Source organism: Capra hircus, chromosome 19, assembly GCF_001704415.2.
Source record: "Capra hircus breed San Clemente chromosome 19, ASM170441v1, whole genome shotgun sequence".
NCBI lineage: Eukaryota > Metazoa > Chordata > Mammalia > Artiodactyla > Bovidae > Capra > Capra hircus.
The window spans coordinates 33,475,899-33,503,073 of NC_030826.1; the positions used below are offsets into that span (position 1 = coordinate 33,475,899).

General features: G+C 42.7%; 1 protein-coding gene across 3 annotated transcripts in view; it reads left to right on the forward strand.

The window, feature by feature from the left end:
* The window catches only part of ULK2 (unc-51 like autophagy activating kinase 2), a 55,207-nt gene continuing 30,221 nt past the window's right edge, over nt 2,190-27,175 (forward strand). For all 3 annotated transcript variants that reach the window (XM_018064729.1, XM_018064730.1, XM_018064731.1), the window contains exons 1-12: nt 2,190-2,762; nt 3,650-3,742; nt 5,036-5,077; nt 9,975-10,007; nt 10,422-10,458; nt 15,824-15,997; nt 17,081-17,154; nt 18,767-18,868; nt 19,824-19,882; nt 22,070-22,152; nt 24,031-24,078; nt 24,419-24,507. In XM_018064729.1, the coding sequence (XP_017920218.1) occupies nt 2,673-2,762; nt 3,650-3,742; nt 5,036-5,077; nt 9,975-10,007; nt 10,422-10,458; nt 15,824-15,997; nt 17,081-17,154; nt 18,767-18,868; nt 19,824-19,882; nt 22,070-22,152; nt 24,031-24,078; nt 24,419-24,507 (924 nt within the window). In that variant the 5' untranslated portion in view covers nt 2,190-2,672. The remainder of the gene's footprint in view (nt 2,763-3,649; nt 3,743-5,035; nt 5,078-9,974; nt 10,008-10,421; nt 10,459-15,823; nt 15,998-17,080; nt 17,155-18,766; nt 18,869-19,823; nt 19,883-22,069; nt 22,153-24,030; nt 24,079-24,418; nt 24,508-27,175) is intronic.

A 27,175-nucleotide genomic window follows, 5' to 3' on the forward strand; every position in this document is an offset into this window, starting at 1 on the left:
TGGCTCAGCTGGCAGAGGATACTCCTGTCCTCTTCTGGATGGTGAGATGACCAACAGGAAGGTTGAAGCACTGCTCCTGGAGGGTACTGAGGCCCTACAAGACACCTCGGCGGACAGACCCTGAAACTAGCAGCGTTGGTGCCTCAGGACAGCCTGGACAGCTCCCGCTCTGCTCCCTGTTGGCCATGGCCAGGTACTTCATGGGAAAGGCTGCCAGCCTCAGTCCTGGGGTGTTAGTTTTCCTTGTGACTTCTCTGTTGTCCAAAAATTTTACACCCACTGCTTCTGCACAGAAAGTTTATAGGAGGTGAATTCTCCAGGGAACTGTTTAGAGAACCAGCTCTTACACAGGTGTAATGGTCCATCGATCAAAGCTAGAACTGCAAAGCTTGGATTCTATTCACCTAGTACCACCTGGGGCATGGCCAGAGAAGGAAACGGGGTGACTCCAGCATGTGTCACCTATGACCAGGTTTGATCTCATTTTACTAACCCCACACACATTTGTTGTTGTTGTTCAGTCACTCAGTTGTGTCCAACTCTTTGTGATCCTATGGACTGTAGCACGCCAGGCATCCCTGTCCTTCACATTCCCTGTCCACACACATTAAGTACTGCTTTGCAGAGCCAAGTACTGTTCAGGCTCTTTCCACATCAGTCCTTTAATCCTCTTAACCACCCAGTGAAGGTATATGTTGATGTTATAGCTTCCTTTTACAAACAAAGAAACCTAGGCAGGGGAGGTGAAGTAGCTGGTTCAGGGACCTACAACCCATAATATACACATCCTGGAGAACTCCTTCTCAGTGGATTTTAGGTCACTGACTCATATTTAAATACTCATGTTTAAAGAGAAAAGAAAATAGGGACTCTTTCAAAGAGGTAAGGAATCATCCCCAAATGAATTTTTGTGTTCATGAGCAAATTTGCTTCATTTGCTCTTCATTTTTAAAAAATTTTATTTGTTTATTTATGTATGGCTTCACTGGGTCTTGGCTGCTGTGTGAGGGATTTCTCTAGTTGCAGTGTAGGGGCTTCTCTTGTTGTGGAGCACCGGCTTTAGGCGCACGGGTTTCAGTGGTTGCAGCACATGGGCCCAGCCCTCCATGTGGCATATGGAATCTTCCCAAACCAGAGATCGAACCTGACTCCCCCCACACACCAGTAGGTGGATTTCCAACCACTGGACCTGCTGTTAATTTTTGAAGGTTGTAGACTTACACAGGCTCCAACACTCACTTGGGCCAGACTAACATAGGGAGGGAATTAGGCAGGTGTGCACAATTGGAAGTATAAACCCAAGACTTCACATTTTAAGGGTTAGAGGAAGAGGCCAGTTTCTCTCTGGAGATTTCCCAGGCTGATTGCTACAAGGTTGGATGTCCTGAGGGTCCCTGTTGGGCCTTCAGAGATCAGTGTTCAGGAAAGGGCCTTGGGTGGGAAATGTAACTCTGGAAGTGAGAGATAACTTGAGAGCAGATATGCTAAACGAGTGAACATGCAGCCCATTATGGAACCTGGCATTTCTGACGTTTTCAAGCACGTGGTTTACAAAATGATTTCGGTAGACACCTCTCTGAGGGAAAGGTTGTCATTTTTCTAGTGTAAAGTAAGTTCCTTGTCACTTGAACGTCAGTGAGCTGGTAGAAAAGAAAACTCTTAGGCCCTTCAAAGGAAGCCGGAGGCCACGCTGCAGGACACCCGAGGCTGGGAAGCAGTTTCTCACTAGAGCCTTGAAAACAAGCAAAACGGAGTCTGCGAGCATCAGCATTTATTTCTCTAGGACTGTCATCAGTTCCTCACAGAAGCCAAGCGGCCGCAGGATGCCTAGGTGCAGGATCCCTGACCTACACATCCATGAGGGGCCCTGAACAGTAAATGCAAAAGGGTGAGGGCTTCGCGGCGAGGCCTCTGGCTTCGCAGGGCGCGGAAAGGCCTGGATACAAGAGATGCTCCTTTGCCCTCATCGCATCAGTGGGGTCCACACTGCAAAGGGATGCCCCCGTCCCTCCTGTCGCCCCTTTCCGGAAGCCCGCCTCCAGCCCTGGGCGCCGCCGGCTCGCACGCTCCTTCCCGCCTCCAACGGCAGCTGGCACTCATTTTCGCGGCGGAGGTAGCGCGTCCACCGCGCTGCGCGCTGCGGCCTACAAGATGCGCTGACGTCGCGGAGGGCCGGCAGTCGGCGCGGAGCGGCCGGCGCGCGCGTGAGGGTCCTCCGCGAGTTAGACAGGCGAAGGCACAAGGCCTGGCCCGCGAAGGGCGGCGGCCGGGCGGAGCCGCACCCTCGGAGAGGCCGACGCGCAGACTGGCGGGGATGGGGGGCGCCGGGGCCCGCACCTCTCCCCGGCGCTCGCGCGGCCCCGGGAGCGCTCAGTGACGACGACGGCGCCGCCCCTGCTCGGCAGTGCCGAGTCCGCTTCCTCAGGGAGCCCGCTTCGTCAGGGAGTCAGCGGCCGGCGGCGGCCGGCATGAGGAGCGGCCGGGGCCGGGCCAGGCCTCGCTGACCCCGGCCCTGCGCAGCGCTTCCCTGTTTCTGCCCGGCCTCTCGACATGAGCGCCCGCCCAGGCCCGGGGCCGCGGCTGCCCCAGCTCGGCGGCCGGCGGGCGCGCTCAGGGCCGGCGGGCCCGCGGTGCTGATCGCCGCCGGCCCGCGCCGACCCCGGGGCGCGGCCATGGAGGTGGTGGGCGACTTCGAGTACAGCAAGCGGGACCTCGTGGGACACGGGGCCTTCGCCGTGGTCTTCCGGGGGCGGCACCGCCAGGTGAGCCCCGCCTCAGGCGGGGCTGCGGCGGCTGTGAGGCTGCGGCCGGGGTGGTGCGGGACCGGGCCGGTCGCGCTCGGACCCTCCCCGGTGGCGGAGAATTGCAGACCTAGCGGAAAATGGGCAGGTGGCCCGCGAGCCCCGGCCTTCCCCAACTCAGTGTCGCGTTTCCCCGCGCGGAGCCCCGACCGCCCACCCACCTCCGTTCCTGGGGTGGGCGGCCGGCCGGCCGGGGGTGAGGCGGGGAGACCAAAATCGACCCGAGAGCGGGCTCAGCATTTTTTTTTTTTTTCTTTTTAAGCTTATGCTGTTCCGAAAACAGGCTCCCAGCAGGTTTTAGAATTTAAAGAATTCGGAAAGGCACCTCAGGAGTGGAAATAATTCTAAGAGAGTTTGAGCCAAGGAGCAGGTCTGAAGGGGGCTGGCCTGTTTGCTCAGCCTGTAAAGTAGTAAATACAGTATTACCGAGTTTTCCTTTATCGTGAGAATAACTTAAAACTCAAGGGGAAAAAAAAAAACAAAACAAACCCACGACTCATTTAATCCTGCCTAGCTGTCAAATCCTATTTTCGGTTAACTGTTAACCATCTCCCAGTTTATCCTCCATAACTTTTAAGTAGTTGTAAATAAAGTGTGTCTTTTTTTTTTTTTTCATTTGTTGCTAAGTTACTACGGAGGCTTCATATTTATTTTTACTGGCTGTCTTGTGGGACGTTAGCTTGCTACACCTTTGTAAAATCATTTTCCTGTTAGAAATTTGGGTTCTATTTTTTCCTGGTGCTGTTACATGAATTTGCTAAAAACATGCTTATAGATTCTTTTTTCTTTGTTTCTCTTCAGTTGTTTCTGTGGAATAATTTTCAGGAGTAATTGTTTTTCCTTTCCAGAAAACTGATTGGGAGGTAGCTATTAAAAGTATTAATAAAAAGAACCTGTCAAAATCACAAATACTGCTTGGGAAGGAAATTAAAATCTTAAAGGTATGTTTCTTTATGGGGTATTTCATACTAGATATACTAGATTAAAACTTAAATGAACACAAGATGACATCCTTTCCAGTTTGGGCAGTTGACCCCAAGTTTGAGAATGTTCACCTGTTGCTCTCATTTTTGCATGCTCAGTTTTTTTAAACATTGATTACTTGCAAGCTGTTTTAAAGAATAGATGTTTGTGGCTCTTGGCCAGTGCTTAGAGGGATTAGATGAAAACTGATTTTCGTCTCTCATCATTCCTTTCCCTTAGTTATTGCGTTGTCCTTTGAGAAGAGGCAGGCATCTCTTGGAGGCTTCCCTTGTGGCTAAGATGGTAAAGAGTCTGCCTCCTATGCAGGAGACCCAGGTTCAATCCCTGGGTGGGGAAGATCCCCTGGAGGAGGTTCTGGCAATCCACTCCTGTATTCTTGCCTGAAGAATCCCATGGACAGAGAAGCCTGGCTGGCTACAGTCCATGGGGTTGCAAGGAGTCAGATACGACTGAGTGACTATCACCACACACAGTCCTCTCTTACACATTATTTCTTTCTTCTGTTGATTCCTTTCTTGTTACAGTTAAATATTTTTTGGAGAACTGGGGGCAGTTGTAATCTATTTTCCTTATAAATTGAGCAAAGTTATTTTCCTAGTAAGTTGTCTTTTTAGATCACTCATAAGCAGAATTATCCAAGTGGGATGCTTTGAGGGGGAGAAAGAAGTCCATGGTCAAATAAATGTGGAAAGTCATGTTTACTTAATACTTCTTGGAGAGTCACAAAGCTCTTGATTCATTATAAAGAAATTTGAAAAAAGTATGCAGTGAAGAAATAGGTTTAGGTGTGTTTAATCCCAAAGTAATATAAACATGGAACATTCATCAGAACTGCTATTCTGTGGACAGCTCTTGGGTAAGAATTATAGCTTGTTGAATTCTACTTTGTTTTCTTTTAGGCAAATTGTGCTTTCTAAAAGCAGTTTGGAATTTTAGGCCTTTCTTGTTAGAAATTATGTATTAAATCTAAGATTAGCAGTAAAATATGTGGTCATACTGAACTTTTATTTTGTAAATGAGAATAAATTAAGACAGTGAAAAAATATTTAGGCCCCAAGTAGTTTGATCAGGCACATTTCTTATTATTCTTCATTAGATTGAATTGTTATAACTAGTAACAAAAGTGTAGTATATTAGAAGTAGTATAAATGGATATAAATGTGTGTATATACTTAATTTTATTTGCATATTGAAATATTACAATTCTTATAATAAATACAAATATTTTGAATTCTCAATTTTCTTAACAGGAACTTCAGCATGAAAACATTGTAGCACTCTATGATGTTCAGGTACCTTATTTTGGATTTTCAAAGAAATATATGTATGTTTGTTAATAAAGAACTTAATAGAAACTTTTTCTATTTCATATAAATTTAAATGTCATCATAGAAAAATTGCTTTTTCCTTGTTGAAAAGATGTATAGCTGGAGTTGTGTGTTTATTAATTAAGAATTTGTATAAAATAGCATAAGGCAAAAGGATAAAATAATGTGCTGCATAAGTAATCTTACTGACATGATAATATGCTATAGTAGTGTTGTTTTAGGTCAAGTAGAGAAATACTGACACAAGATCTGGCATTTCTGTGATGAATGTAGAAAGGACTATTTTGGGCTATTGAAAAACTAACTAGAGCTTTTTTTCTTATTGCAGAAGCAATTTTTGCTAATAGTGGTGATATTAGGTGATAACATGGCATGATAACAAGGAAACTGCAGATTCATCACCTGGATTTGTTTATGTTGATTGCCATGGCATACAGTAGAGTCACATTATTTTTGGAGGTGGGAAGGCTGGATTATGAAGTTACATTCCAAGGCAACATTTCTGTATAGTCAAAATCACCCTTGGAAATCCTTTTCAAAAGCCCAGGTTTAGAGAAAATTCCTGTTTTTTGGGTGGAGCACCAGAGCAAGTAGTTGGGTTGCATTTAGGGGCCATATTGTGTTTTAAAATCCTTGGATCCTAGAATCACACTTGCTAGTGGTATTCACCTGGTGGGAATGCCAGAGGTCTGATCCTGAGGGGCGGTGCTTTCAGCTTTTCCCTCCACTCCTTCCATAGCCGACCAGGGTGCTTGATGCACATTGCTCTGTTCTTTTGTTTTCTTAGTCTGGACAGTGGAATTCCAGGAAGTAAATGAGCATGTTATGTGATTCTGCTATTTTATTTCTAGCTAAAACCATTTCCCTATACACTTGAATTACTCAAATTCATTCATTTTGTGAGGTTTGATGTGATGAGGTGCTATGTGCCAGGCATTTCTGAGTGCTAGGAACAAAGCTGTGAGTAAAACAGTCCTTGCTTTCAGTGTGATTAATTTTAGTGGGCTGTTCTATATGTCTTTTTAAAAATATAGTCATTTTTCATGTAGTCATACCATACAGCAAAGTATTTATTTAACTCGACCCAAGTTATAAGATGTTTAGGTTTTTCTCATTACAAAAAAATGCTCCAAGGATAATATATACCTTCTGAAGATACCTGATTATGTCTTGTGAGTTCAGTTTCTAGAATTGGAATTACTGGGACAAGTAGCACAAACAGGTTTAAAGTTTTTGATGTCAGTGTGTGATCTCCAAAAATACAACAGATTCCATATACAGAACATGTATACTCTGTGGGTATATTTTATTACCTATTTAAATAGATACAATTCATTCCTTCATTTGAGAAATTAAAAGCAGCCTAGAAAAAAAGGGAAAAAACGGTTAAAGTCAAAACTAATCTGATGTCACAATCCCTATTGAAATGCTGGTTCTCCTCAGAGCTGTTTGTGTAGTTGTCTGAGTTTCTGTAGATAGAGGGCACCACGAAGTACAAGTCAGTGCCTCATGTAAAAATTGTTGAGTAATATTAACTCTTCTTTGCCTATCTCTTGAGAGGTACAGAAAACGCTATCAATTTCAGAGTTGATTTTGCTTTCAGGGTGGAGAGTGTAGTTAGATTTTTGTCTGTCGAACCGAAGAATATTTTAAAGTACTGGCTTTGGCTGCAGAATGAGATATCATTAGGGAGAACATATTCCAGAAACCAGAACTGTGGAGCAACTGGAAATATCAAGGTGACTGCGGAGAAATGCTTACTGTTTTGTGCATTGTGTACTCCTGGAATTAATTTATAAAAATAGACTTCAGAACTCTTGGTCAGATGAAATAGTCTTGACTGCTTGGCTGTCAAGTAGACAGAGTTTAGATTTGCCCGCTGGGTTCTGATCAGGGAGAGGTACAGGCTGTGGGGTGCAGTCATGTTATCCACTGGAGACGAGCACCGTTCACACTGGCCGCCACTTGTGGAGGTCTGCCTCAGACTTATGTGCACTTTGATGAACTGAGAACTTTTGACATTGTCGTGCTCAGGTTTCACTTTAGATGACACTTAAAAAGAAACACATTTTCCCTAATTACAAAAGTAATATATGCGAACAGTTTGAATGGGGCTTCCCTGGTGGCTCAGCTGGTAAAGAATCCGCCTGCAATTCGGGATACCTGAGTTCTAGCCCTGGGTTGGGAAGATCCAGTATTCTAGCCTGGAGAATTCCATGGACTGTGTAGTCTATGGGGCTGCAGACAGTCGGACACGACTGAGCAACTTTCACTCACTCACTCACAGTTTAAATATTCCAGCATTATCAAAATGAATAAATTAGAAAAGATACGGCACTTCCCAGGGATAACCACTGTTTGTTATATTTGTTTTAGAGTTTTCTAAATACATATATGAATCTATAGTCATATAATACAGTGGGAGGAGGCTGGGCTGGGCATAGGCAGGTCAGCTTCCCACGCAGATGCAGCCTCTGTGAGGAGCCGACAGGAAAGACAAGAGTGAGGACCTGGAGAAAGGGATGTGGCAGGAGTGCTGGGAGTGGAGGGAGTGCTGGGTGATGCAGGGGAGAGTGGAGGGCCCATACGGGATGGATCGCTAGTCCAGGGACAGTGCAAAGCTGTTCGGAGGGTGATATCACGACTGCTTTTGAAAGATACATATCTTTGAGGATTTTGGGCTTGAAGTAAGTATTGTCAGCTGGGAATACTTCCCTGCGTGAATGTCAATGGTCTGGAAACATCTACCTCTTGTTAATTTTTAGTATAGTGAAAAGAGATTCATTCAATACATGGTGCTGGCAAACTGAGACATCTGTCCTCATCATTTTTCCAAAATAATTTTCAGTGACTCAAAGGCTTAAATATATAAAATAAGCAGTAATGATCTTAGAATAATATTTACATGACTATATGTAATCTAAGAGCTGGAAAGGTATTTTATTTATTTTTATTTTTGGCTGTGCTGGGTCTTCATTGCAGTACGCGGGCTTCTCATTGCGGTGGCTTCTCTTGTTGCTGAGCACAGGCTCAGTAGTTGTGGTGCAAGGTTTCAGTTGCTCCGCAGCACGTGGGATCCTCCCAGACCAGAGATCAAACCTGTGTCCCCTGCATTGGCAGGAGGACTGCCAACCACTGGACTACCAGGAAAGTCCCCAGAAAGGTATTTTAAGTCAAGATAAACTCAGAAGCCATAAAAGTAGGGACATAAAAGTTTTGAAAGACTTATTTAATGTCAGATGATACAGCCATAAATGGATGAAATTTTCGTAAACAGGTAGAGAAAGGTAAATTAAGGTGACAGATGTCACTTCTCACCCTTCCTATTGGCAAAAGTAGGAAGTGCAGTAATTCTTACTGGTGTGACTGGGGAGGAGATGTGTCACTGGTACAAATGTCAGTCTTTGGATATGATTTTTGGAGTGCTGTGTGACAACACTTTGCCTCCATACCCTGAGGAAGAGTCTGGGCATTACAGTCTGAGTACTCCCGGTAATGCAGGTCAGGGTGTGTTCCTTCTCTGCATGGGTCCTGCAGGGACTTCTGTTTCTGTGAGTGAAAGACAAACCCTGCTATCCCCGGTCTCTCCTTCTCTGTGTGTTGCTGCTTCTGTTATGTCTGCTTGGGCCTCCTGTGGTTCCTGGCCACTTCCCCCTTTTCCTCGTGCTGAGGGCCTCCTTCCTGCAGGGAGATTATATGTGCAGATGGATCGCTATGTCTGTGGTCTGCACAGGTACACCTCAACCTTCCTTATGTCTTCACTCAAACGGTATATTTTCAGGAAGCTTTCTTTAGCTACCCTAAATGGAATTGCAGTCCCCTCCCCAACCCTGTTTCTCCTCCTTCCCCAAAGCACCTGTCACCATCTCCAGGCTCTGTGTACTTACTGCTTTTGTTTGTTGACTTGCTCCTGACCCTCCCTTCTTAGAATTTAAGATTGGGGAGAATAGGATATTCAACTCTGCTGTCTTACTGCTGTACCCTCGGGGCCTGGACCAGTGTCTTGTTTATAGTAGAGAATTAAAAAGTCTGTTAGTGAGAAGTATCTGCCACTGTTAGAGCTGCACATTCTTGACTAAACAACCCAGAATCCTGGACATCTATCCGAGGGCCATAAAAGACTGAGAACTAGGATGTATGTCCAAGAAGCAATACAGCTTTGCTTATAGTGGCCCAGACTGGACACAAGTGATGTTCCTTGGTAAGGAACAGCTTAAATGGTGATATAGTCACACAATGACACATGACAGTTAGGAAAAAGACTTGTGCATATGCATTTGACTTGGATGGATTTCTTTGGTATATTATTGAGTGAGGAAAGCAAGGTTCAGACATTTATATATGATATTCCGTTTTTTCAAAGTAAAGTGTGTTTGTGTGTGTGTGTTTAGCTTCTGATTGTATGAATAGGAGAAGGGTATGGGATTACATACCAGACATAAATATTGGCCAGCTGGAGAGGTGAAGATAATCAAGCAAAAAGGTGGAAAGGTATTATATTACAGTTAAGAATCCCAGCAAGTACATGCTTCCTTCAGGTGTATGTGCGCTGGTAGGACAAAGCATCCCAGACCATGTGTTCCAGAATTGAGACTGCACGTTTCGTGGTGTTCTTCCTTTAGTTCTTTGTATGAATAGACTTGAACTTCTTGATGACCTCATTAGCCATTAGTGTCACTGAAGCTGAGATGCTTATGTCAGTGTTTAGGGGATTTTACATTTCACTTACTAATGGATTTTGTGATTTCATTTTACCTCTTTAAAATGAATACATATACTATTTTATTAACAATCATTATTTTAAAATTTTTGCTTAATTTTTTCTCTAATCTAGACCCTGTATAATATGTTTACTTTTCAGGAATTACCCAACTCTGTCTTTCTGGTGATGGAGGTAGGTAGTATTCAGGTTTCTTTTAATTTTTTTCTTTTGATTAATGCATACCTTAAAATTGACAGTAGGTTATTTGAAATTTGAATTAATAAAGTTTCAGTGATTTAGATTCTATTTTATAAGGAATATAAAATTTTAAAATGTTGATTCTGTGATTCTTATAATTTGTTTGTGACTAGATTTATATTATTACAAATGTATTTTAATTAAAATTAACTGACAGGACTTCCATGGTGATCCAGTGTTTAAGACTCCAAGCTTCCAATGCAGGGGATATGGGTTCGATCCCTGGTCAGGGAACTGATATACTATATGCTACGTAGCCAAATTTTAAAAAAAAAGGTTAGTTGGTAATGAATTGAATTAATCTTGAATCAGTGTCTTATTTTAATTACTTTTTGTTTTGTATATCAGTATTGCAATGGTGGAGACCTGGCAGATTATTTGCAAGGTAATTTTTTGACTTTGTCAGTGGTCAGTATAGTACTATAGTGTGTTTAATCTTCATTTACTTCTGAAATATACTACCCTTGTTTTCTGTACGTGTATAGAAACGTTCAATAAATATTTGTATATGTTTAATTGTGGTTGCTTTGCTGCCTGACTGTTGTGTGTGGTGGTTTTACTCCTTTGCTTGTATATAAGTACTTCTTTATGTGTGCCTTTCTCTGACAGTTTGAGAGGTGAGGCCTCTCACCATCAGAGAAAAACCAACAAAATTTCTCTTCAAAAGATTCTAGTTGGGGGCTGGCAGTGAACCTTTAGTCTCTTTCATTTCCTTAAACAAAAAAAAATAGTGGGAGAATGTGTCCTAAGATGTGTTTATTAATGTGAATGTTGCTTGTAAATTTTAAAATATATCGTAAGGGATTCAGGGTAACCTTGACATTATTTTGTGGCATAGAGGTAAGGTTTTAGTACTAAATGTTGCTTGAAATTCCATATATAAAGTTATATATAAAGTTCAGATCAAATTGTGTCCCTCCAAAGTACTTTTTAAAGGACATTAGATGAAGTCAGCACCTACTTGTTCACCCTTGAAGGTATATGGGAAATAGGCAAAATAAACGAACAAAAAAGTAGTAAAAGGTTCATCTCTCAGCCTAGAACTAGGTCATGGCAATTGATGGTAAAGCACTAAGACATCAGTAGATACACTCACAAAGGGTGTGGGCAGTTTACAGAAGAGAAGCAATATATTTTAAATGTTCAGGTAAACAAGGAACAATTAAAAATGAGATTTAAAAATCTTTAAAATATTGCTGAGATTTCAAAAGCCATGTAGAAATAATATATAAAACACAAGTATTTCTCCTCCTCCCCATAGTTAAATTCTAAATACAGCTGAAGCTCCTGTGGGCCCTTCTGTAGTCCTACTCTGGTCCCTCCCATTGAGAGACCACCATTATTCTGAACTCGGGAGGTTAGTCCATGTGTGTTTTTTGTATTTTTCCTACTGCTGCTGCTGCTAAGTCACTTCAGTCATGTCCAACTGTGTGACCCCATAGACAGCAGCCCACCAGGCTCCCCCGTCCCTGGAATTCTCCAGGCAAGAACACTGGAGTGGGTTGCTTTTCCTTCTCCAATGCGTGAAAGTGAAAGTGAAGTTGCTGAGTCGTGTCCGACTCTTAGCAACCCCATGGACTGCAGCCTACCAGGCTCCTCCGCCCATGGGATTTTCTAGGCAAGAGTACTGGAGTGGGTTGCCATTGCCTTCTCCAGTATTTTTCCTGAGATTCTCTCAAATTATGTCAGTTTGGTAAAAAGATTTTTCAAAAAGTCATTTGCCAGTAGATAAAATTTAGAGATGGGCACTTTTTTCTCTATTGGAGGAGAGGAGTTGGAGCTAGAAGACACCTTGCTTTTACCTTCTGTTAACCTCTGAATCTTGAGATCCTTGACTTCTTATCGATCCAGGTAAAAGCCCCTTTCCCCGGGGTCAGACTGAGGGACGCTTAGCTATTTCACTTCCTTGTCGGAATATCAGTGTCCCTTTCTAACAGAAAGCCTATGGGCTGACACAGGTGCTGATGCTGCTGTAGCAGGTTTGTTAGCTTCCTCAGCAGTCCATACGTGATGTTGAACTCTGCTTTGGATGTTCCGGAGCAGTAGTGTTAGATCAGGAGAGCAGGGAATGAAGAGCTTACCTGAATGTTGGAGTCGGCCAGGCAGGCTGGTTTGCAGTAGTTCCTTTGTTATGTCACTTAATTGCTGTGTGGTTCTGGATACTTAACCTCTCCCCTGTCTGCCACTTGAAGAGACCGTGTCAAATAACTTAGGTCCTCAAGGCATTGTCTGGAGCTGTACTGTCCATTGTAGTAGCCACTGACCACATGGGGCTGTTGAGCTATTGAAAGGTGTGCTGTGATGTGCAACACACATTGCATTTTGAAAGAAAGAGTGATTATATCAAGATTTTTAATGTTGATTATAGGTTGAAATGATATTTTGGAGGTACTAAGTTAAATAGATATTATTTCACCAGTTTCTTTTCATGTTTGAAAATGTGGCTACTAGGAGATGTTAAGGTATGTATAAGGCTCACATTATATTTCTGTTGGGGAGCATTGATCAAGAAGATCTGTCAGTCAGAGATCTGGAGGGCATAATGCCATTAAATCACAAGACACCCATTTAGTCCTTGTATTTGCTTCGATAAATAAAGTGCCTTTCACATCTTCAAAAGATAAAAAACAAATTCTGTTGATTGCAAGTTAAAATAAGGGAAATTGTAAGGTAATTGGTAAGTTGTACTTTAACATTATTTCTAGCAGATATGTTCAGTTTGGCAGCCACAGCTGAGCCTGCCCTGTCACGGCCAACTGCTCAGGAGTTCATCCATCTGAGAGTTTTCATGTTGGCTGTGCCTTTAAAATGTTAAGCTATTACCAAGAGAATTTCAGTTTATGGGATTGTGTTGAGAGTAGGCATTCTGTGTACATAGAAATAAGTGAATTTCTACTGTAGTTTGTGCCCAGAAATAGCCTAAATGAGATCATTAATTTTTATGCACGGAAATGGTGTTAGAATTTGGTCTCTGAATCAGATAAACTTTCATGTATCATGGGGCAAAGATACAAGTTCTAAGCAGCTGCAGTCATTTACAGTAGCAAAAGTTTTCTAAGCCCTAAAATGAAAATGTAAATGAATGAGATGGAAAAAACGGTACCATCCATTTTCATTGCTTCAGTGTAATCTAAAACGTTACAGCAGTAAAGCTCCAGTTGTTGATTTGCTGCTGCTAAGTCGCTTCAGTCGTGTCTGACTCTGTGCGACCCCATAGACGGCAGCCCACCAGGCTCCCCGGTCCCTGGGATCCTCCAGGCAAGAAGACTGGAATGGGTTGCCATTTCCTTCTCCAAGGCATGAAAGTGAAAAGTGAAAGTGAAGTTGCTCAGTCGTGTCTGACTCTTCACGACCCCATGGACTGCAGCCCACCAGGATCCTCCATCCATGGGATTTTCCAGGCAAGAGTACTGAAGTGGGGTGCCATCGCCTTCTCTGCCAGTTGTTGATTTGACCCTCCCACTAATGTGCGGTCATCGTCGCATCCATCTGCAAGGGAAGTGTCAGTAGAGCTGGGAGAACCGGGAAAATGTACTCCAGAGTTTAACAGTGTTCACTCATCTCCAGGGAGGGGAGCAGAGAAACTTTCACTTTTTGTATGTTTTAATGCATTTGGATTTTTCTTTTTAATAGTGAGCATCAGGAAAAGAACCCCAAAGAATTTTTAAAAGCAGATGAAAATAGCCCTCACAGAAAAAAGTATTTGATAATTTTTATACCATGGGGATTTAGTTTATTTGAAGATACTCAGTTTAGTTCAGTCGCTCAGTTGTGTCCGACTGTTTGCGACCCCATGGACTGCAGCACACCAGGCCTCCCTGTCCATCACCAACTCCCAGAGTTTACTCAAACTCATGTCCATTGAGTCGGTGATGCCATCCAACCATCTCATCTTCTGTCATCCCCTTCTCCCGCCTTCAATCTTTCCCAGGGGTCTTTTCAGATGAGTCAGTTCTTCGCATCAGGTGGCCAAAGTATTGGAGTTTCAACTTCAGCATCAGTCCTTCCAAGGAATATTCAGGACTGATTTCCTTTAGGGTGAGCTAGTTGGATCTCCTTGCAGTCCAAGGGACTCTCAAGAGTCTTTTCTAACACCACAGTTCAAAAGCATCAGTTCTTTGGTGCTCAGCTTTCTTTATAGTCCAACTCTCAAATCCATACATGACTACTGGAAAAACCATAGCTTTGACTAGATGGACCTTTGTTGGCAAAGTAATGTCTCTGCTTTTTAATATGCTGTCTAGGTTGGTTATAACTTTTCCAAGGAACAAGCATCTTTTAATTCTATGGCTGCAGTCACCATCTGCAGTGATTTTGGAGCCCCCCAAAATTAAGTCTGTCACTGTTTCCACTGTTGAAGATATTAAGGACATAAAATGTCACTCATTAAAATGATTTTAAAAGTAATATTTCACTTGTTCAGTGTATTAGTGTTATTTCTGTCTTTCTTAGTCTTAAGTGCATAAGAGAAGGTTATAAAGAACATGTTCTAGAGTTGTACGGGCAGAAATATGTTCACAGAGACTCTAAAATGGGGTCGACCTAGGAATTGAACCCAGGTCTCCTGCATTGCAGGCAGATTCTTTACCATCTGAGCCAAAGAAGTCAAAATGGGGTCACGGATATTAAATACCTAATGTAGATGGAAAGAATTGGACTTTTGACTTTTAGATCCATTGTTATAAAATACATATCTGTGTACTGACTACCTTGTTTCCCTGGTGGCTCAGATGGTAAAGAATCTGCCTGCAGTGCAGGAGATCCAGGTTTGATCCCTGGGTCGGGAAGATCCTCTGGAGAAGGAAATGGCAACCCACTCCAGTATTCTTGCCTGGAGAATTCCGTGGACAGAGGAGCCTGGTGGGCTACGATCTAGGGGATCACAAAAGAGTTGGACTGACTGAGTGACTAACACTTTGCACTTTCAGTTTACCTTTGAGTACTTATTACATGCCAGGCGTTTTCCTTAAGTCTTTATGCTTAAATGTGCTACCTTGTTTGAATGTTGCAACGGCCCCACGTGGTTAGTCTGTTTTCAGTTTTCTGTAGAGGAGGAGTTGGCACAGAGGGGTCAACTTCCAGGGCTGTGCACTGAGCATTAGTAAGTGGAGGAACTGGGATTTGAACAAAGGCAGCCGGACTCCACACCAAGCCACGCTCTGGTGTGCATGTGCGGGCGTGGCTGTTTGCTGAAGAGCGACGACTCTCCAGTCTTGTCCCCACCACCCCTTGGTAGCAGTGAAGACGGCTTCTTACAGGTGTCCTTAGTTAGGAGAGGTGCCTCCGGGAGATGAAAAGGAGACAGGTGTGGGCCTCAGCCCCCTGACAGGTCCAGTTGGGGGTAATGCCTTAGTCTCGCCAGCCAAGCATATCACTTGTTTTTAATTTGTACTCAGGTAGTGGTTGGGGTTAAATATGGACATTTATCCCAAGTACTTGATGTGAAGGGGACTTATTTTTGGCTTTTTTGGCTTGTGGAGGAGACTCGCATTTGCTGAGCATCTGTTGTCATGTTCATTCTTCCCAGTAAAAGTGGGAAAAGAAAACCATGAACACTGATGAGAAGGGAAGATATAAATCAGTTCTTTTTACAACAGGTTGATTAAAATTTTTGAGATATTTGATATCTCTTCATAGACTTAAATTGTTAGAATAAAAACAATGAAAAAAAGTGAATTCCCATTCCTTACTCCCACAGATGAGACTTGATTTTGTAGGCTTAAGTGTTTATGGAACGCCTTTTCTCCCAGCTAAGGGCACGCTCAGCGAGGACACCATCAGAATGTTTCTGCATCAGATCGCAGCTGCCATGCGCATCCTGCACAGCAAGGGCATCATCCACAGGGACCTCAAGCCCCAGAACATCCTGCTGTCCTATGCCAATCGCAGGAAGTCCAGTGTCAGTGGTGTTCGCATCAAAATAGGTATGTGGCTATGTTGTTTTGCTCAAAGAACAGTTTTGAGACTCAATATTCTTTTAGGTAATTTTAGTTCAGTGAGAATGATGAATTTTGTCGAGACACTTTTGAGATTTTTGTTCTGTTCACTGAAGTCCATTTGGATGTGGGAATCCTTTACGTTGTTGGCAGCAGGTGCTAAATTTCAGACAGGGCTGACGGGCCTGCACCAGGGATTCGAGTAGGAATCTCAGCAGGAGATGCTTCTCTTCGCCAGAGGGAAGCTAACACATTGCATTGCTGGCAGCAAATTAATACCCTGATTCTTCACAGCTCATGGGATTTTAACCTAAGGGATTTGAGAGACCATTTAGTTCAGGCTTCTTACTTGGAAGATGTTTTGGTTTTTTTTAGCTTGCTCAAGGCAGACATGGCTCAGATGGTAAAGAATCTACCTGCAGTATGGGAGACCTGGGTTCGATCCCTGGGTGGGGAAGATCCCTTGGTGAGGGAAATGGCTACCCACTCCAGTATCCTTGCCTGGAGAATCCCATGGATAGAGGAGCCTGGTGGGCTATACAGTCTATGGGGTCGCTACGAGTTGGACATGACTGAGCGACTAATACTTTAGCCCTCTCAGGATTATTTGAAGCACTTCGTAATGCTAGATTTTTTTTTAAAGCTGTTCTCATGGTTGTTGGAAAAACAATTTTTTACCAGTATTTTAAGAAATCTCTTATTATATAGGTTGCATTTGGTATCTGGAGGAGGATGAGAACAGCTCAAACTCTATACCTAGTGTTGATATTTAATGAGAGCTTTATTAATGAATCATTTACTATTATTGGTATTTTCTCTTGCAAAGCATGGAACTCCCTTCTTGGTTACAAAAGTGGCATAGCAGCGACTTGTGCCATTGGTGGCTACTACCATTATTTAACTTGTTGAAAGTGAGGTGGCCACTTCTTTCTTTGGTGGACAGTCTAAGTCAATAAGCTCTAGTTTCTCATAGTTCTTTTGTGCCTGCTTGTATCTAAAAGAATCATATGATCTGTGTTAAGTGTGGGCAAAGGTATCCTTTGACTTTCTTCCTTTTATTTTGTGAAACAGCTGATTTTGGTTTTGCTCGTTACTTGCATAGTAACATGATGGCTGCCACACTGTGCGGGTCCCCAATGTACATGGTGAGTGTTTGCATCCTTTGTGTTTACAGCGGGAAGCATTGGAATTTAAGTATAAAGCTTGTTTCCAACTAAGATGTCATTTTTATCATAGTCTGAGTTTTTATTATTTACAAATGTTAATTATAGTACTGAAATGCTGTAATACAGACGTCTTTCACTTTAGCCTAGTGGACTATAAAAGTCATCTTTGCCCATTGGCATTTATTTTTTAACATGATTAGTTATTATGGTAGAAATCTTCTATTAGATTAAATTAGAAATAAAAATTGATGAAGTATGGTCATGCTATACATGATGTATAATTTTAGGAATACTTAAAAAAATCTCCTGGGGCATATCTTCACCTATAGGGTGTAGTCATCCTTTGCATGTTGTCTCTTGACAGGATCCCTATACTATAGAAATGTTTCCCATTCGCGTCAGACGTAACAGCTGAAAAATCTTACTTTTCTTCTTTATCCTTTCCTGTGGTTACTCTCAGGTCTAATAGGGTGAGGCTGTGACACTTCTGAACTAATGTGACTTGGTAACCCTGGAAACACCTTGATTCTGGAGCTTCAGAATCCTGTGAAGTAAATGAACCTACTTCAGTTTGAATTTAAAATGGGTTTATGTTCAGATAGGGCTTCTTCTAATGTAAAATCAACTTTGAGATCAAGAGAACTAGTACTCAAAGTTCAAAAAAATTTTGTGTTAGATTTACTTTTTCTTGATCATAACTGTACTGCTTATATGATAAATCTTATAATTTAATATAATTAAATACTACTTTGCACTTCTTGAGTGTGAAATCAGTTCAGTCTTGAACTTACAGCCTTGAGGATAGAGAGAGTACTTGGGCTGATTATTAAAGGAAGTTGACCCAGTAAGAAGTTTACTAGGAACAATAAATAAAAATGTTATGCCTAGAAAATAAAATGTCACTGTCATTCAGTGTATTTAGCATTTCCAGTCAATGCTTGCCTTGATTGATGGTAGTTTTAGAAAGCAATATCTAATGAGAGAGGAGAAAACAGCTGTAACAAAGTATCAGAGACTTTTTGTTTGCTTTTAAGACTGTTTTTATTATGTTTTCCGTGATAGATTTTCCGGTATTTTGGAGTTTTTAAATGGTGGAAATAGGACTAATGTAGCAAACACTTGTGTGCCTACCATCCGCTTTCGACAGTTAACGTTTTACCATGTTCACCTTGGTCTTCTTTTAGAAGAAATGAAATATTTTGGAAGCGGCTTGTGTACCTTCTGTAACCCGCCCTTCTCACTCTCCTACTCTCCCACCCCAGAAGTAACCCTGATCTTGGGACTGGGGTGTACTCTCTGTTATTATTTTTATGCTCTTTCTGTATTTTGTGTGTCCATCCTATTATATAGAAATATTTTCTTTCTGGAACCTGCTGCTTTTCCTCCAGTGTTGTTTTTGGGACTTGCCAGTAAACCTCAGTGTAAGAATGTGGGTCTGTATTGGTTGCAGTATCATTTGATTAGGGCAATATCACAGTGTGTTGTTGTTTTTATTGTTGTAGTTTTGTTAGTGTGACCTTCTCCAGTTAACACATGCAGATCAATTATGTAACTGACATTATGCACGTCTCTTGACTTGCTTTCTCCTCAGGCTCCTGAGGTTATCATGTCTCAACATTATGATGCCAAGGCCGACTTGTGGAGCATCGGGACAGTGATATATCAGTGCCTCGTTGGAAAGCCACCTTTTCAGGTACCGTGACTGTTTTCAGGTATGCTTAGTTTGGGGCTCTTTTCATTTTGCAGTTGCCTTTGACTTATAAAATGGGGAATGCGGTTGACCCTTGAACAGTGTAGGGGGTAATACTAGGTAATACTAGGTTCGCCAGCTCAGGCTTACAACCCCGTGGGAGATAGGTGTGAATGGTGATGTTAGTGCTTCCTGCTTAGCCTGGATTTGGGGTCTGGGAATCCATGTGAGGGTGGGGGCAGGTGTAGGAAGGTGGGTAACAGCTCTCCTCCCGCCTCTCCTGAAGGAGAGGTCATTGGTTTCACACAATCTAACTTAGGTACGTCTGCCTCTCCCTTAACATTTTGTCAGAAGGAGCTCTTCTAGCATATGATCACAGTGATTCTTCTTGAGTTCATATTGGCCAGTTACAGAGACAGTTTTTTAAATCTGAAAACTAAAACAGAGAGAAATAATTTGCCCAAGATGGTATTAAAAGTCAGTGACACAGCAGGTTGAACACTTGATTTCCTAGCCTGGTTTGAAGGTAGAGGCAGCTTCAGTAATTCAGCAGCTCTTACTGCGAGGCTGCTGTGTTGTGTTCTGGAGAGGCTGGAAAGGAGCACTTTCTTCGTTCTCTGGCTTGACTCCCTTTAAGGTACGATGCACCTGACTCCACACAGCACACCTGTTGGATGGGCCGTGTAACCTCCAGAGTAGTGACTCTTCTGAGCCTCAGGCCTTTCTGAGAATCTGACCTCAGAAAGATAAATTATGCCCGGATGTGCAGAATCTGCATACAGTGTCAGAGGTGTTAGAAGTTCCTTGTGCCCATCAATGGCTCCCTCAGCAGTCCATGGCTTTCAAGTTCAGTTTCTATTCTATTGCAAGAATATGAGCATCCATCATGTGATTTGGAGTTTTTGCACTTGGTTTTTTAGGAAATTAAACCATTTTCTTCTTTTTTTTTTTTTAACAGGCTAATAGTCCTCAAGACCTAAGGATGTTTTATGAGAAAAACAGGAACTTAATGCCTAGGTATGTGTCTTGATTACACTGGGTTTTACTATGTCAATACTGTGTTATTTATCTGAATTCTATGTGTTTTATGTATGTTTTTCCATTATTGCATCTTTTTTTCAGTTAGCAGTAAGGAGAGCATTCATTTTAACAGGAAATTAGAAAGCTACTAGATTTTTAACAGGAAATTAGAAAGCTACTAGAGCATCATACCAGAGAAAGCAATGGCACCCCGCTCCAGTACTCTTGCCTGAAAAACCCCATGGTCGGAAGAGCCTGGTGGGCTGCAGTCCATGGGGTTGCGAAGAGTCGGACATGACTGAGCGACTTCACTTTCACTTTTCACTTTCATGCATTGGAGAAGGAAATGGCAACCCACTCCAGTGTTCTTGCCTGGAGAATCCCAGGGACGGCAGAGCCTGGTGGGCTGCCGTCTATGGGGTTGCACAGAGTCGGACATGACTGAAGCGACTTAGCAGCAGCAGTAGCAGAGCATCATACATGCCCATGTGCTGTGCCATTTTCTTTCTTTTTAAAAATGTTAAGTTTATTCAGAAGAAAAACCTGTAGAAGTTATGTGTATGTTTTGAGGGAAGGGAGGGAAATGCAAACAGAATAGATGGGTGTAAAGCAGAAAGTGGCTGGGCTTCCCCTGCTCTTAGGGAGAACAAGAGTTTGCTGTGTACCTTTTGAAATTCTTTTTCTTTAGAAATATTTCTGGTGTGAGTTCTGTTTATATGTTTGACTGCTTATTTATGTATAAATATTTATTCTGTTGTTCAGTTGCTAAGTTATGTCTGACTGTGACTCCATGGACTGCAGTACACCAGGCCTCCCTGTCCTCCCCTATCACCCGGAGTTTGCTCAAATTCATGTCCGTTGACTTGGTGATGCTATCTAACCATCTCATCCTCTGCTACTTTCTTCTCCTTTTGTCTTCAGTCTTTCCCAGCATCAGGGTCTTTTCCAATAAGTTGGGTCTTCACATCAGGTGGCCAAAGTATTGGAGCTTTAGCTTAACATCAGTCCTTCCAATGAATAGTCAAGGTTGATTTCCTTTAGGATTGACTGGTTTGATCTTGCTGCTGTTCAAGGGAGTCTAAAGAGTCTTCTCCAGCACCACAATTCAAAAGCATCAATTCTTCAGTGCTCAGACTTCTTTATGGTACAACTCTCACATTTGTACCATAACTACTGGGAAAACCATAGCTTTGATCATACAGAATTTTGTTGGCAAAATGATGCCTTTACTTTTTAATAGGCTGTCCAGGTTTGTCATAGCTTTTTTCCCAAGGAGCAAGTGTCTTTTAATTTCATGGCTGCAGTGAAATTTAGTTTAATGCACTGTCCATGGTGATTTTGGAGCCCAAGAAAATAAAGTCTGTTACTGTTTCCACTTTTTCCCCTTCTATTTGCCATCAAGTGATGCCATGAACTTAATTTTTTGAATGTTGAGTTTCAAGTCAGCTTTTTCACTCTCCTCTTTCACCTTCATCAAGAGGCTATTTAGTTCCTCTTCGCTTTCTGCCATTAGAGTGATGTCATCTGCATATTCATAGCTTTCCCAACAGTCTTAATTCCAGCTCGTGATTCATCCAGCCCAGTATTTCGTGTGATGTTCTCTGTGTATTAGTTAAATAAGCAAGGTGATGATATACAGCCTTGTCGTATTCCTTTCCCAATTTTGAACCAGTCTTTTGTTCCATGTCTGGTTCTTACTGGTGCTTCTGCCACATATAATGCAATACGAGTTACTTTGCAAATTGTTCTGTTTCTTTTTTAAACTTATGTATAGCATTTGTTTGGAGACACTTGTATTTAAGCTCTGCCCTTTTCCAGGCAGAATTGGAGGTTTCTCTTTGTTTAACAGAGAACTCTGTAGCAACTCTCAGTGCCAGGTTGAAGTTGTGTTAAAACTCAAGGTAGGCTGTGCTTGTGAGGGGCTTTGTCCTGCAGATATTCTTACAAAGGCAGTGAGAATCTCAAGACAAGAGTCTTCCCAGACTGATGCTGCTTCTCAGAGGCAGCTGCTTAGTGGGTTGTTTTTCTTTTAAGGAATGAGGCTTTATCATGGTTGTCTTGGTACAAAGTGTGGTATTTGTGAAACTGCATATACATTTTCATTTACCATAATGAAAGCAAAAGTTGTGTAGTGAATATATATAAACTCACCACTTTAGTGGGTTTTTTTCCCCTCCCCCACAGCATTCCCAGAGAAACATCACCTTATTTGGCTAATCTTCTTTTGGGTTTGCTTCAGAGAAACCAAAAAGATAGAATGGACTTTGGTAAGTAATATTTTCAGATTTTTGTATCTGGTTTCTAATTTTGTGTATTTTGAAAAGTTTTTTTTAATTTATGTTTTATTGAAGTATTGTTGATATACAGTGTTGTGTTAGTATCTGATGTACAGCCAAGTGATTCTGTTATACACACACATATATATTCTTTTTCATTATGGTTTATCACAGGTTGTTGAATATAGTTTCCTGTTATACAGTAGGACCTTATTGTTTATCCATTCTATATATAATAGTTCACATCTGCTAATCCCCAACTCCCAGTCCCTCCTTACCCTCCTTTCCTCTCTTGGCAACCACATGAAAAACTATTTTTTTAAGATACTATAGAGGTTTCAGAGGAAAATGAAATTCATTTGTACTTTTCTTTCTATCCCTGTGTTTTTCCTTTTTACATATTTTGTAAATGTATGGAAAGAATATAAATGTTTGATATAAACAATAATTTAGAAACTATTATCCTGTATGTCGAGGGCTTCCCTGGTGGCTCAGAGATTAAACCGTCTGCCTGCAATGCGGGAGACCTGGGTTTGATCCCTGGTCGGGAACATCCCCTGGAGAAGGAAATGGCAACCCACTCCAGTACTCTTGCCTGGAGAATCCCATGGGTGGAGGAGCCTGGTGGGCTACAGTCCACGGGGTCATATTGGCCCATTTTTCTCATGGTTACTAGACAGTGTTCATTTAATTTCTTTCTCCGAAAGATAGAAATATTTACCAGTTGCATGAACTAAAGTTTAATTTCAGTTTTTACAGAAGTTTCAGAAAAGATATATCCAGATTATTTCATTTTACCCCCTATACAGAAATTGTTAGAACTACTTTCTATTGAGCACATTTACTGAGGCCATGAACTGAGTGCTTCAGAGAGTGAGGTTATTTAGACTAAATCTGAGTTAATCTCACTCCTGATCTTGTATTATCTGGCAAACTTCTATGCTGTGCTGTTCTCCTTGCCCACTCTGTGCTATTTAGTAGCACATAATTTGGAGACCTAATGATAAATGAGATGGTCTTTGTGGGCTTTTAAAGAAACAATAAAATAAATTATACATACAGGAAAAGAGAGTAAAATAATAAACTTCCATGTACTCACCTACCTATTTATCTTTATCTAATTAGCAGGCTTACTGTGTAGGTTTTATCCTTGGTGAATAGCTGAAGGAACTAAATCAAATGTGACACTAGCTGTAGGAATACTTCTGGGATAGAAGGGTGGAATTTACTGTACAAATCAGCTGCCTAAGACTTCTTGTCAGCACAGTTGACAGCTGTAGTTCACATATGTGCTTAGCGAGGGCCTGGCTGCGGTTCTCTGTGTTGTTGTCTGCTTGAAGACAGCCACGCAAGAGGACAGATCACTTTAGTCGTCTTGGTGGTACTGTGTTAGTAATAGGCATTTGGAGAATTCACAGCCATTATTTTTAAATTTTCATTGATTGAGAATTACTTACAATTTGATGATTTTTATAGATGATTTATAAAAATAACATGCTGTTACATTGAAAGGAAATTGTGTCTGTATAAAGAATGTAATAATAATTATGAGCTTCCTTGGTGGCTCAGTGGTAAAGAATCTGCCTGCTAATATGGGAGACCTGGGTTCGATCCCTGGGTTAGGAAGATCCCCTGGAGAAGGAAATGGCAATCCACCCCAGTGTTCTTGCCTGAGAAATCTCATGGACAGAGGAGCCTGGCGGGGTCTATGGGGTTGCAAAAGAGAGTCGGACATGACTTAGCAACTAAACAACAACAACAGTAATAATTATATATGATTTCAAGGGTACTATGTTGACTACATCAACAAGATCAACCCGTCTGCCAAAATCAGTCAGTTTAAAGGTTGCATTCTCATTTTCATTACAGAAGCATTTTTCAGCCATCCTTTCCTTGAGCAAGTTCCAGTAAAAAAATGTGAGTACCCACTTTTTACATTTTTACTAAACAAGAAAATGCAACCATAAGGAAAAATTAGTATTTGGTATCACAAAATTAATCTTTTATGTGCTTCTCAAGATTTCATTGGGCTTTTCTTAAATACCTATAGTTGTGTTTATTTAGTTACAGTTCTATTTTTGCTTCTACATCCAAGTTGAAATAGATCAGTAATTGCTGTGTTGTTAGTTTCATCCATGGGAGTATGTGGATGTGAATTTCTGGTCAACACAAAGCTGTGGCAGTTGTGGTGGGTTTCCTAGTGGACAACTCACGTAATTACACTCAGTGGCCTCTCTTCCCTCGTGTTTCTCCCCAGCCTGCCCAGTCCCGGTGCCCATGTATGCCGGCTCTGCCTCTGGAGGCTCCTATGGCAGCTCTCCATCCTGTCGTTTCACCTCTCCACCGGTAAGTCCTGGGGTTCTTAGAAGTGACTGTAGAGTCTATGCTGGTGCATCTGCTCACAGACAGAGCTGCAGATATGTTATGGGTGTTCTCTTTATGTATGGAGTTTCCTAGCGTGGCTGAGGCCTGAGCAGGGAGCCCTGTTGCTGAGGATCTCGGTTTGGAATCTGCCCCTACCTAGATGTGCACACTTCAGCAGAACATGGTACCTCTCAGGGCTGCCTTCCTCTGAACCAGGAACACAGTGCTCTCACCTTCTCATGCTCAGTAAGTTTGGGAAGGGTTTCACTGTGACAGGTAGATAGGTAGCTTTGTATTTATTTTATGAACATCATAAACATCAGTCTGGAGAGTTAGTGCACACAGAACTCCAGTGGTAGAGAAGTGCCCTTTGGGCCTGAGACCCCGTCGTCATGGCAGCAGGCCCTGTGAGCTGCTCCCCTGCAGCCCTTCCCTCCAGACTCAGTGCTTCTTCCTGGTCCTGAGATTGCCTTCCTCCGGCTTTGCTCCTCCAGGTCTTGCCTTTCCCTCTTCTGTGTTTTCCTGGACTTTCCCCCACATGTCTCTTGCTGCCTGAGAGAGTTGTGACCTTGAAACTTTTCACAAGTCAAAGTCCAGAGGCCATTGTGTCAGCCTCTGCAGCCATTTTTCAGATTGGCCTGCAGACATGCATTTCTTGACTTCTGCTGGCAGTGGGGCTGGGGAGCTGCACAGGAAGCGGGCTGGGGGTTAGGAGCCTGCTGCTCAAGAGTCTGGGCTTGGACATGTCCACATTCATGACTCCCCCATGTTGCCTGTGACAGGTGACTCAGTCTCTCTGAGCCTAAGTAAGGTGAGCATAAGTTAGATGCTTCATGGCATTTTTGAGGATAAAGAGGAAAAGCACTGACCACACTGCTCAGCCCATGGTAATACTCAGGCAGTGGCAGGTGCTGTTATTCCTGTTTTCCAGGGAGACCCTGTGGCCCCTGGTGAAGGCAGAGGCTGGAGCAGCCTGTGGCACATGACTGAGTCCTAATACTGGCAGAGTCCTTCTGCACAGCCTGCCGACTCAGACCAAATAGAAAGGCAAAGGGCTAAGAAGATTTAGTTATATTCCCGTGGATTTAAAGACTAAGAGGGAAAAAAAAGTGTCGTATATTTCCTGTTTCAGTCTGGAATAAAGAAAAACATTGAATCTGAAGTGAGTGGGAAGAGTTTGAGGAAGTGCACTGTTAGGGAGAGACTGCAGACTGTCTGGCCCTGCCGCTTGCCCCTGTAACCTGCTGGCCAGGTCAGCTCCTCACCCGTAACATAGGCCTGGTTACCCTCTGGTTGCAGTGTGGGTGGCGGTACGTGGTGGGTACATGATGACTGTAGTTGCCATGATGGAGCATGTACGTGATGCAAGGTGACACGGGGTGTGGAGAGCACAGTGTGTGGTGGAGAGGGGAGGGCAGGGGAGGACCTGGGTGTGGGGAGGACAACCATGGGAGGAGACAGAGAAGGGGTCACCAGGGGAACGCAGTGGGAAGGTGCTTTGACAGGACAACGCGTGTTGGGTTTTTGTTGGATGAGACTGTTGAAAGGGAGAGCAAAAGAGGAGTGCTTGGGCTGCTGGAAGAGCATACCAGCGCTCATAGGACCAGGGAGAGGACATGGCAGGGAGGGGAGGCGTAGTTATTATAGATGCTCAGAACTTTGTGAGTGCAGGCCAAGTCGCTTCAGTCATGTCTGACTTTTTGCAGCCCTATGGACTGTAGCCTGCCAGGCTCTTCTGTCCGTGGGATTCTCCAGGCAAGGATGCTGGAGTGGGTTGCCATGCCTTCCTCCAGGGATCTTCCCAACCCAGGGATTGAGTCTCTTATGTCTCCTACATTGAACCCATGGATTGAGTTTCTTATGTCTCCTGCATTAGCAGGTGGGTTCATTGCCACTAGTGCCACCTGGGAAGCCCCAGAACTTTGGTAGAAAAATCTTTTTTAGAAGGCCTTAATGAAGAGCTCATGCTTGAAGTGAAAATAACATATCTGGAAATAAAAGAGCAGGAATGTTTCTGTATAATTTCCAATTAGAGATTAGAAAGTGGAGTGATCTGATAGGCCTTGTGTCAACATAATCTACAACAGTGAGGTGACATCCCACATGCACTCCTTCCCTCCTGGAGCTGGGCTATACTCCTGTACTGAGGGGGATGCAGGCAGGCATGCCCATGTGACGATCTGTTCTTTACATTCTCCCAAAATAACCCAGCTGCTGCTTTACTCCAGAGAAGTCTTTGAAAGGTGAAAAACAAAAACTGTGTAACAAAAATATTCAAATAATTCTGTTAGATCTGATACTGGCTATAGGCTAAATGCTATGTAGATAATACCTCTTGAATATCTACTCTTCTAATTATATGTATTTAATGTCCACTTTGTGTGAAGTTTTGGACACGGCAGGTTGCTTTGTTGAGCAGCTCTGGGTTTGGTTGTGTGGAGGAGAGGCCAGTGGAGCAGCCTGTGGGAGGCAGATACCTCACGCCTCTTGTTGTCTGTGGGACTGGGGATGAGGACATGATCAGACTGAGAGCTTGTAGAGACCCTCAGCAGAGATATTGAGCTGAGTTTTGAACTTGTAAGAGCGGTAACGTAAGCAGAGGAATCCCCGTGGAACCATGACCTGTTGCAGCAGTCTGTAGCCCACCATG